Source organism: Choristoneura fumiferana, chromosome 13, assembly GCF_025370935.1.
Source record: "Choristoneura fumiferana chromosome 13, NRCan_CFum_1, whole genome shotgun sequence".
Classification (NCBI taxonomy): domain Eukaryota; kingdom Metazoa; phylum Arthropoda; class Insecta; order Lepidoptera; family Tortricidae; genus Choristoneura; species Choristoneura fumiferana.
In genome coordinates this window covers 7486750-7499195 of record NC_133484.1, presented here as the reverse complement: position 1 = coordinate 7499195, position 12446 = coordinate 7486750, and the positions used below count along the sequence as shown (strand labels likewise).

The window sequence follows — 12446 nt, the reverse complement described above, 5'->3', positions numbered from 1 at the left end:
TATGTTGTTCATTATTTCTAGGACCATAACTCTCAACTGCCCTAATATTGTGTAAAAAAAATCCTTATCATCCCTTTTTAGGGACCCGTACTTGAAACGACAAAACGGCAACTCTTATAGTCTGTCCGTCCGTCCATATGTCACAGGCATTTTACTCAAAAACTACAGGACATACATAAATATTAATTAAATTTGGAGTAAATAGGTATCTATAGGCGTCTTATGAATGATGACTTATTATAAAAATAAAAATTTGATGAAAAATAAGTACCTAAGTGAACATAATATATATTTACAATGTTGTATCATTGTTTCATCTCCTTGCAATCGAAATGAAAAGTACAGTGTATAAGTAAGTCGTTCACAAAACCTATTTTAGCGTCAACTTTATGTAAACCAAGATTAAACCTTGCCTGCAGCTCAGACTCAGATGGACATGAACAAGACACTTGACGCACTCAGCGATCAACTATACTCAGCGGCACAAAATTTGGCCCACCCTTCATACAAAATTACCGATTCTGCATACATTTGAGGGCTAGATTTTTTGCCGCTCGGTATATTTTAAGTCAAAGGAAAAATGGCTGCCTAATGTTTTTCCAGTGGAAAATACTTTGAGCGAATTAGAATGTAAACGGGGAATCCCATGACATCAAATTCAATATCAAATTACTTAATTTCGCATAAAATGTGGTGCATATAATGGTCTTATAAATAATTTGGTCGCACACATTTCTCCAGCATCTGGCAGGCAAAATTTATGTCTCATCATCATCATCATAATCAGCAGCCGGAAGACGTCCACTGCTGGACAAAGGCCACAATGAACGACAACTCGCCACTTGCATCCACCGGTTTCCCGCCACTCTTACGATGTCGTCAGTCCACCTGGTGGGAGGCCTGCCAACGCTTCGTCTTCCGGTTCGTGGTCGCTACTGGAGGACTTTTCTCCCCAACGGTTATCTGTTCTTCGAGCGATGTGGCCTGCCCATAGCCACTTCAATTTGCCTATTTTTCCAGCTATGTCAGTGCCTTTAGTTCTTCGACGAATTTCCGTATTCCGGATTCTATCGCGCAAAGAAATTCCAAGCATAGCTCGTTGCGTAACTCTGAGCCTCTCTAAGAGGCCAACAGTCAAGGACAAAGTCTCAGCGCCATAAGTCGTCACTGGCAACACACACTGGTCGAAGACTCTAGTCTTCAGGCACTGCGGAATATTGGACAAGAAGACATCACGATGTTTCCCGAACGCTGCCCATCCGAGTTGGATTCTTCGGGTGACCTCGTTGTCGAAGTTGGACCTACCCAATTGGACAACTTGTCCAAGGTAAACATAGTGGTCAACAACTTCGAGTGCATCGTTCTCAAGGATAACCGGCACAAGTGTAACATGTACATTTGACATGATTTTAGTCTTGTCCATGTTCATCTTAAGACCCACCTGTTGGGAGACGATACTGAGGTCACTGAGCATAGTATTGAGCTCCTCCAGCGACTCCGCCATAATGACTTAAAATTTATGTCTAGTCTCATCTTAAGCGGTTTCATTTTTATTGGGTCTCGGGACTTTACTTATTTGTAGGAACATGGGTAGGGTTTAGTAGTTAGCCGAAACGCGCAGCTCCGGTAAGCCTACCACTAGGGGGAACGACAACATTGTGAGAGTTTCTGCCAACCGGCACAGAATAGATAATACAAGTACATACAAGTACTTGGTACTCATGGGCAGCGGTGATCATTCCCCATCAGATGACCCGCTTGCTCGTTTCCTCCCTCTCATAAAAAATATCGGTTAGTGAACTAGTTGTTATTTGTTTGGTTTCTAAATAGGATGCCTTCTAATAGATGTATTTCGGCTGATTTTGAGGTAATTAACGTAGGTATATGGACGTAGGTAGATATGTATGTCTAGTGTTGTGAAAACGCTAATTTCAAGGCTTTTAAAGACTCAAGGTCCAAACGCATAAAATAAGCCAACTTAATATTCAAATATAGTCGAGTCTTTAAGGCTGGAGTCTGAAGGGTTCGAGTCGTTAAGACTCGAATTGAGCGTTATCTACAACTATGTGTGATAGATAATAGATATAACTGATATGAAGTGAATAATTAACGATTTTTGTCTACAACACAGTTTAATAAACTAGTTATCAGAGTAAAAACAGGTTTTTACTCCTCTGTTTTTATGCTAAAATATTTAATTGTGATTCGGTTTAAATGTATGATTGTCTTCGCGTTATATTGTTTGTACAGGTGACCTTACTGGGTGTAGGTATAGTTACAAAGCATATCATTCTAATTTGAACCGTAATGCATGTGTTTTTATGAGTGAGTTTTAAAACTAGGGTAGGCAATAAGAACTAAAAGAATTTACTTGCTCACCCACGCGCGACTCTACGATAGCTAAGTTTATGGAAAATATATACGGAATATGCGTCCGAAAAGTAACGCCTGATTCAATAAATTAGGTTATACATATTTCTTGCTTGCTGTAATCAAACAGATTATTCACTGTGTTCCGCTTCAACCGACCTCAAAAAGAGGAGGAAGTTATCAATTCGGTTGTATTTTTTTTATGTTTGTTACCCAGAACTCCGTCATTTACGAACCGTTTGGAAAAATTTTTTTTCGTTCGTATAGGCATGCCATAAATTAGGTCCCATAAGCACTGAATCAGGATCTGATAGATTGATCCCAAGGAAATCGAGGGAACTCTTCAAATATTGTAGGGACACTTATGATAATTTGTATATATTTTGTAGTAGGTAACTCGTGCATTTGCTCTTGAGAATTATCATTTGGTGAAGTGGAACTGATGACGAAGACCACATTTGACCAACGGAGTTCCAACGGAGTTACTACTCAATAAAAAAAAGTACAATTAGTTTAACGCAGTTGTTAAGCAATTTATGCACATCGTGATACATAATAATATGGTGAAATGAAACGGGTGGTGAAGCACCAGGACTCCTCAATAATTAACGTCTCTACATCGGAAAAAGCAGTCTTTCGTAAAGGTGATGAGCAGTTGACTATAAACTATTGCATCTTAGATCATTTACACTAAAAAGCGTGAAAAAAAAATATAACAAAATAAATTAACTGACTACAAAAAACCATGAAAATAATTTTCTATCAGTCAGAAGTCGGTGCCTCAGCACGAGCCAGCATGAGTGGACCTTATAGTCGTCTACCTCAATTGCATACTATATATTACAAAACAATCACTTCTTTTAGATCATTTTTAAGCACCATAGAGATTAGTGTAGCTATGGTATATACGTGAAGACGAGTTTCCGCTTAGTTACATATGTACGTTACAAAAACACATGATCATTGTAAAAAGGGACATTTAATTTGGCAAATTACAATTCGATGAGACATATTCATTTATTGTTCAGAAAACAGTTTGTCAGCAGAGCTGACTTTTACTGTCATTTGGCTCAATTTAAATCGTAGAGTAAAGTATACTCCACCGGATTTACTCTTTTCATAGCAAGGGCGAATGACAAGAACGGTCATGTAGCTGGGTTATCTGGTTATCTTGGAAGTAGTAGGTATGCTGTTTTTATTTATAACTTGAGGTTTCGAAGTGCTTGATGCCTCCCACCACGGAGTGCCGGTATCTATGCCATCGTCTGAAAAAAGCGATACAGATTACAGCATAATACAGCAAACCTCCTTTCCTAAAAATATTCGTCGATAGCATTCAGATGCGATCAATTTAAATATTAATACCTATATCTGTCGACGGGTCTCTGACTCAACCTTCTAAATGAAATTTTACAAATTTTGAAAAACCACACATCTTATTATAGATATTCCAATTTCATAAAATTTGATATAACGAGGTTGAGTCGGATACCTGTCGATATTTGATAATAAACACTAAAATCCACAAAAAGAAAATAAACATTTTATTTTTGTTATTAACCAAGTATTAAACAATTTTAACGAATCACAATTCACCAGTGGCCTGGTATTAGCTAATATCAACCAATCGGGAAGCAGCAGAATTCCTATGTCACGTCATATTTGTCAAATTTAGAGGACGAATCCGAATTACGACCTTCTCTTTCGAGTTTCATAGCCAAAATAGCAAAAATGGAACCCTTATAGTCTCGCCATGTATTTCTGTCCGTCCGTCCGTCCGCGGCTTAGCTAAAACATTATTATTACGAGTAGTCCTAGAAAGCTGTAATTTTGAATGGATATAATGTAGCAATCAGGTATGCCGACAAAACGCTAAATGAAAATGTTTATTTATTGTGGGATATCTTAGATATATTAGATAGGTCTTTTAAAATCGTTACGGGTTTGTATAGACGATTTTTCGATACAATGATTCGTTTGCAAAATATTCATCTTATAAATGGAAATTAACAAGAAAAACTATTACCGTTTAGTGTGCATGAGAATTTATTTAATTAGTTTAATTAGTTTAGTTTTATTAATTTAATTAGTTTAGTTTAATTAGTTTAATTAATAGCAGCTTAAGTTATAAAGTTCTACCGGCTCTAGAAATAGAGTCGTATCAGATATTTATTTATACACGTTTTTCGTGGTAGATATAGGTGCTGGTGACTGTACACGGGTAGAAAATATAGAGCTGTCGTTACGTCAATTATTTATTTTTAAAATTACTTACATAAGCACGATTCAGCTGAAATACAGAAGCCCTCTGTACCCCTGTAGTATCCAGTCTTGCAGCGGCATTGAGGCTCGCAGCAGTCCAGGGTCTCAGTGCAGTTGACACCACTCCAGATGGTGGAACAGCTCTCGTCCAGGGCATCCAGGCACGTAGGCGGACACTCGTCGAAGTATTCATTCGGTCCGTTGCATGTTCTTGGTGCTGAAATGAAGGAAAGATACACTTTGATTTAGGCACGATATTCTTATAGAAATTTTAATGTAGTACCGGTGTGAATGGTTGGATTATACAAACTAATTATGTCGCGAAGCAGCAAGTCTAAGTCCGCAGGAAAGTAAGAGACCGTTGAAATTACAGGCGCATAAGGTATTTGGTAACCTTCTAGGGTGGGTTTGGTAACTGAAATCCTCTAGGGTGGCGGATGTCCATAGATCGTACCTAGTGCTCACTTACCATCAGATAGGTGACCCACTTTCTCGTTTCTTATTCTCTGTCGTACAAAATGTATTGGAGAACTAAGAGTCAGCATGTCATGTCTGTCGGATTAGCATTGACGATAGCTCATTATTTATTATTATTCGTTTGAGTAAATATAACACGCGAACCCAAATTTTGTCCGCACAAAACAGCATCGAACCAAGTTGATTGCCGATGTCTCGAGTCGTTTCGTCATCGTCGATTGCTAAAGAAGCTATTAGGAGGTAATTTGGTAACAAGCGCAGCATAAGCCGTCCATCAATGATATGGACGGATGACATGGTTAAAGCCGCAGGTTCACGGTAGGTGCAGGCCGCTTCTAGCCGAAACAACTGGAGGGCGGTCTATGGGGGACCCCTATGTCTAACAGTGATCGTCCTACGGCTGAATGATGATGATTTAGGAACTCTCTGTAACGCAGAAACGAATCCGCAAACTTCTGCTTCTCAAGAGCAAACTCTGCATAGACAATCAGTTTTGGGAGTCTAGAGGTCGTCATCACCCAAAGTGCCTCAATTGTCTCTTTATTTGCTTACTAGCTTTTGCCCGCGGCTTCGCGCGCGTAGAATTCGGTTATCGCGCGTTTCCCTTGGGAACTGTGCATTTTTTCGGGATAAAAAGTAGCCTACGTCACTCTCAGGCCCATAAACTATCTCTATGCCAAAAATCACGTCGATCAGTTGCTCCGTTTCGTCGTGAAAGACGGACAAACATACATACAAACACACACACTTTCGCATTTATAATATTAGTAAGTAAGTAAGTATGGATATGCTTTAACGCTTTATAGTATAGCTTTATGCCCAACATGTGTTTTAACAAGATAAAAAGATAAAAAAAACTTACGGCAATCCTCGGCTTTAACACAGGCTCCGTTGGGTTCTCGGAAGAAGCCTTTAGGGCAGAAGCAACCCTTGACACAACGCAGCGAGCAGTCTTGGCAGGTGTTGCCTCTTTGATCACACGTATCCAGACACGATGCGCCACATGAGTTGTATTCTTCGTCGTTATTGCAGTAAGGTGGTGCTTTAGTTTCGAAAAATAATTGAATTATAATCTGGTAGACATAGTGTATGACTTTTTCTAGAAGACAAAATGTGCTTACTGCAAATTTTTAAGTAACTAACTTACTACTAATAATAAATAACTATAATAAATTTACTAACTATAACTTGAGTGACTACAAAACTAAGGCCTACTAGTAGGTAGCTTAAAGTAAGGTGATGTCTTACAAAATCAGTTTTGCAATATTAGCATTATTTTGGTTCCTAATTAGTAAATTTTGGCTAAACGTCAAGTAACCTAACTAGTTTTTTTTTTCAGTGGCAAATGTACAAATAAGCATACTCTACCGTTTGCTCTTGTCAAAAAAAAAATAAAAATTTGCACTCAGATTTTTGTTTTCTAGACCATCGATGTAATAATGGTGTGATAATTTTTTAAATTAAGTGCAAGCCTGGGTTGACCCTCTGTTTGCGAGGCCATAAGTGGTTTGTCACTAGGCTACCACAGCTTCAGAACAAAGAATGTAATCAATTTTTTTTCTATGTATACTTACAGCAGTTCTCCTCCAAAACACAGGATCCGTTATCATGCCGATAATATTGAGGTTGGCATATGCATCCACCTTGTGTGCATACAGTACAATTATCGCGGTAGCCTTTTATCCGGTTCTTGCAAGTCAGTTGGCAGTCGTTGTAGCAAGGTGTGAACATTTCGTTTGGACCGCATTTTACTGGCTCGGCTGGAAAACATGTAAGTATCTTGTTCATATTTATGATTAATTTAACTACGCTGTTGAAAGACCAACGTGCAAAGTAAAGCACAACATATAAAACTATAGTTGCTGTCAGATGAGCATTATTGCGATCAAATAAATAGATATCATATCACTTACATTTCTCATTTGCGTCATCAATGGAAGCTATTTAAAGTTATGTATTTTGACAAGGTACTAATTTTATAACAATTGTTGTTCTAACATTTACAATGACAAGTCGAGAAATACTAAACACTTTAGAAATAACAAGAAGAAAAAAAAGAAATGGTATCTGTCATTCGCCCCTACTTATTAATTAAAGTACCGCCTACGATTATTAATAAATTATATAATTATATATTCACCTCAAATAATATGACCAAATTAATAGACATAAAGTACATTTCTCATTAACGTCATTAATGGAAGCTGACGTGTTTTAAGTACTAATTTTATTACAACTGTGGTCTAACATTTACAGTCACAAGTCGAGAGATAATCAAATCACTTTATAAAACTAACAATAAGAGAAAAAGAAATGTTACCTATCATTCGCCCCTGCTTATTAATTAAATAACCTCCTACTGTTATTAATTATTTTCACCTCAAATATTATAAACACGATTCAATTTAAAACGAAATCATGAACTAATCAAAATAAATTGAGAATTATGTGTCGATATCGCTTGATTGCCTCGTGGTTAAAATACCATGGTCTCTCATGCTAATTCACTATCTGCTGGTTTAATACAAGGTGACGTATGTTAATTTATTTAAGTATAATTAAGTATATGCTTACATGAATGAATCGATAATGCACCTGCCGAGTCAAAAAACACTGTCACAGCTGACACAATGAGGAATACATACATTGTGCCCGCATCAACGACGGACCACGCGGATCAAAAACGAATTTTGACTGTTTAAATTTCTTAAAGTAACTGTTTTTGTTACCTTCGGCTAATTTGATATAACAGCCTATTTGTTATAGAAACTTGAACAAACATGGCCCATATTGGCCTCATTCCTAGTTACAGTAGGTGCGTAAGTTCTATTCTTATTCGCCATCACCTAAGGTTTATAATTACTGGTAGAAATTAGCACACTTTTTTATACCGGAATTAACTATTTTTGCTAAAACAATCTGTTACGTGGCTGAAAAGAAAATACTATCTTTCAAATAAGTAGTGTTGTATTGCGTGGTCATTAAAATGTAGTCACGAAAGGTAGTATCGTCATTCCAATATTGATTTAGCAATATTTATAATAAATTAACAAAACAGCTGAATAAAGATCAGCTAAGATTATTTGAAGTATTATTTGACGTCAGAATGTTTTTGTAGCTCATAACATTCTTTCTTCGTCTATGAAACGAATCCAATTACTTCCCTACCCCGCCCCGCATGTGCAAGACAGCTGATTATATCTAAAAAATATGTTCGTAACCAACGTCGCACTAAAATAATGTACCAAACCAATTAGAACCTAAGTAAAAATTATAACGAGAGTAGGTATTGTCGAAAAATTTGATTCCTGACTCAACGCCGAACGTACTCTCAGTAAGTGTCATAATAAATTCCCTTGTCGAGCAATGTGGTGTCACTATGACCTTTTTGACGAAAAGGATCCACAGTGCGTCACGATTCAGTTGGTTTGAGTGTACTATGGCCTGCAAAAGTCGATGGACAATTCCAAAACATAATCGTCTGACGCGAGAAACGGCGCCATCTATGTGTTTGAAGTGTATTAGCGGTATTTACTTATTTACTAACTTAGTTAGTTTATTGAGATCTCACTAGATGGCGCTGGCGCTGACCTTAATTTTTTTTTTATATTCATGTTAGAAATTTGGTATTTCGCTGCCGTAGTAACTAAATTGTTCCTGCCTGGGTAGGACACCGTGGGGTGATACCGCGCATCGGGTAACGACATTTTCTGTCTCTTTCGTACTTATCGTAAGAGAAGGAGAATATTATTATTCGCATTACTATCGTTTCTTGTCCTTCAAATATTCCAACGATAAATTCTTTGGTGTGTGTGAAGTTCCCAATCCGCACTGGGCCCGCGTGGGAACTACGGCCCAAGCCCTCTTATTCTGAGAGGAGGCCTGTGACCAGCAGTGGGACGTGTATCTATAGGCTGGGATGCTGATAATATTGAAATTCTTTATTTACGAAGACCCATGTTGCGAATTAGTGTCAACTTTAGTATCTCCAAATCTAACAGTAAATTTACAAAAAACAAACTCAATATTATCGCCTGGTGGGATTTGAACTTGTGACATACGAACGAAGAACGAAGTTCACAACCACTTGACCATATTACTGTTATCTTAAGCGATGAAAATCGGATCTATATCGGGTCGCCTTAAAATTAATCGGTAAGTCATGCGTGTTAACGAAACTTAAAGAGGGTAGACTGAAGATCTTCAAAATACCAGGCTAAGTTTTTATTACAAAGATTTTGCTACTTGTTCAGCTGCTTGCAACATCGTTTGATCGTCTCTTTCAAGTTGAATCTGCTTATTATCGTAATTATTCTTTAAAATGAGTTCTCATCGCAATATTGAAATGGTTAAAAGGTGTGAAATTATTAATTTATATGAAGAAGGAAAAAATGTCGGAAATTTCTAGAGAAATTGGAGTTAATGTGAGTTTTTTTTTGTTTACGTTCATCCTACCAACTTCTTCATTAAAATGATATCTATGTTATATTATTTTATGTTTATTTATATTGTTACAGATAAAAAGTTATATTATGGGTACGACGATATCAAGACGAAGGATCTTTGCTGCATCGTCAAAGATCGGGTAGACCACGACTCATAGATGCGCCGCAGCGCCAGCTATGATGTGGCCCACTGTTAGAGTTGTCTATCCAGAAGAACAAGTGCCGTGCATAACGTTCGTGCAAGATAACTGCCCAATACACCAGTCGCGTATTACGCAAGACTGGTTTGATCAACACAAAAATAATATTAAAGTATTAATATTTAAATCCCATTGAAAAATTATGAGGTGTTATAACCATGTCCAAAGTTGGGATAACAAAAATAAGCGAACTCCGGAAACGTTAGAAGCCCACTGTGTAATAATAAGGGACAGTATTCGCGGCTCTAATATGTGTGAAAATCTAGTTGCATCGATGCGATTTTTTTTGCAAGCAGTTATCGACAATCATGGTGGTTACACCAGTTATTAAAATAAAATTGATAGTTACGTGTAGATCGGGTTATATACTCAAACAATTATGTTATATAAAATATATAAGGTGCGGATATTTTCAGGGTATGTAATTAATAACCTAAGAATTAATTATACACATAAATTATTCAAGTATTGTGTGGTAATATTTTTTTTGCTTCATATAAAAATACCATTCCGTCCAAAAATAATCATCCTCGCATTAACATTAACTGTATTTTTTTTATTTAATTTAATTGAAACCAATTAACGACGATGCAAATAATCGATCCTCAAAATATCCGCATCTGATTTTCTAGCACACTGTATTATATAAACCAAAATATATTATCTTTATTTGTGATCCTGTAGGTATCACTTTGTTATGAAAAGTAATTATTTTATTATTATGACAAAACATTTAATTATACCTTGATAGTTTTGTTTACTTATGTGAGATAAGTATGAAAGTTCAATATATGACTGTAATATTATTATAACTATCAGTAACACATTACACACTACAGTGGATCTACGCCACAATTATTGATAAGTAAATGTTTAAAACTGGAAAACTTCAATCATTATAATTTATAACGCGTACGAGTCTTATGATAACCCGGTCTCAGGTATATAATTACTTTCAAATACTATTTTTTTATTGGGGTTAGCTTCAATCCTCTTTCCAGAATCGGAAATGAATACTTAAGCTAATAATACCTCAATAAAATGTTAAAATACAACTTTTGGTCAGGTGCTAATTAAATAACTGAAAACCTCACACGACCCAGAAAATATTTTTTCATTTTATTTTAAGTTAGTTGTTTGCGTTTATTTTCGAATATCTTCATTATTTCCTAAAATAATTGTATGTTTTACGTAATCAGTAATTCTACTTCATTTCTAACTTTACGGTCGTAATTTTTAATTCCAGATTTAGAAGAAAGCCAAACTGACGCAAAACGGCCAGTATTAAATTATCTAAGGGGTATGAAACATCCCTAAAACATTTAATTGGCGTATGCATTCGTAATATTTAGACTGGGCACAATAAAAAAAAGATTTAAAAACTCAAACACTACCTGATTTACAACATAGTGTAATCGATTCTACTCTGGATTCTGAGCAAACTTCTTTCTGGTTTTCAGTTATTTAATGAATATTATATAGTATAACATTAATAATTGCGTTATATTTAATGAATAGAAATATGTTTAGGAATAAATTTTTATGTTTCAAACTTCAAAACGTGTATTATTTCTGTTGCAACGTTATCCTTTTTCAGAGTATTTTTTTAAATTTCGATTTCAGTTATCTACAAAATTTAAATAGAAAGTTATAAATAAAAAATAAGAACAAAAAAACAATTCTGATATGTAGGATACGAACTCATGATCATTTACGATTTTATCTAAGCAGCCGATCAACTCAGCTATCGGCACATTGCTGTTATGGGGATAAAATATCGATCATATCATAATAACTGTTTAACAGCGCCATCTAGTTCATTTCTTGTGAACACCTAACAAAATCGCCAACTCTCGTGTTCAAACGATTATAGAACGTAAGGTGTCCATCCACTTATGCAGGCCAGTGTACACTGACATAGATTAAATAGTTGTCGAAAGTTACAATAATGTTTTTAGAAACACGTTATTTATCATTAATTTATTATCCGGGAAAAACAAGATAAAGAAAGAAAGAAAGAAAATAGAAGAAATTTTATTAAAAATAAACGGTCTTCATTCATAGAGACTTTCCGTTTTTACAAGATGTTTGTTTTTTGTTTCACAAACATGAAATTCTTAGTTCTAATTTTTGTTCTGCTGCTGATTTGTGTTTACCACTTATAATCATCACTAGGTATGACAGTATAAAGTACAGTATTTTTCTTCATAATAACAGTTGTTTGACCATACATTTTAATGACTACTAAAGCAACTTATACAGGTAGACAGTTGTCATATTTTTTAGTTATGAATTGCATTACTACGAACATAGTTATTCCAACGGACACAGTTGAAGTTGCGGACATCCACTAGTGAGTAAATAAAACCATTTTATTGCTTGCACCAAAAATAATTATTTTTTTATTTGGCACGTACGTTGTATTTTACGGGATCGGCTTAAGAAAAGGTACAATGAAACAATACTTTTAGACGAGAAAATGTATTTCAAATTAACAATATAGAATATTGTAATCTGAATATGAAAAAAGGTAGACACTGAACAATACGTATACAATTACTAGCTTTTGCCCGCGGCTTCGCCCGCGTGGAAATTGGTTATCGCGCGCTGTTCTTTCTGGAATTCTGTGCATTTTTCAGGAATAAAATTAGCCTATGTCACTTTCTGGCCCATAAACTATCTCTATGCAAAA

At 35.8% G+C, this 12446-nt stretch overlaps 1 protein-coding gene across 1 annotated transcript; it reads right to left on the bottom strand.

Annotated features, from left to right (window-relative positions):
* Positions 1–3528: 3528 nt before the first annotated feature.
* LOC141434474 (mucin-6-like) lies at positions 3529–7807 on the bottom strand. The gene is made up of 5 exons (XM_074096894.1): positions 7684–7807; positions 6684–6869; positions 5972–6151; positions 4646–4849; positions 3529–3635 (listed from the first exon to the last, which is right to left on the bottom strand). Exons 1-5 carry the CDS (start codon positions 7754–7756, stop codon positions 3529–3531), a joined length of 750 nt encoding a protein of 249 aa, XP_073952995.1. The 5' UTR covers positions 7757–7807.
* Positions 7808–12446: the final 4639 nt, after the last annotated feature.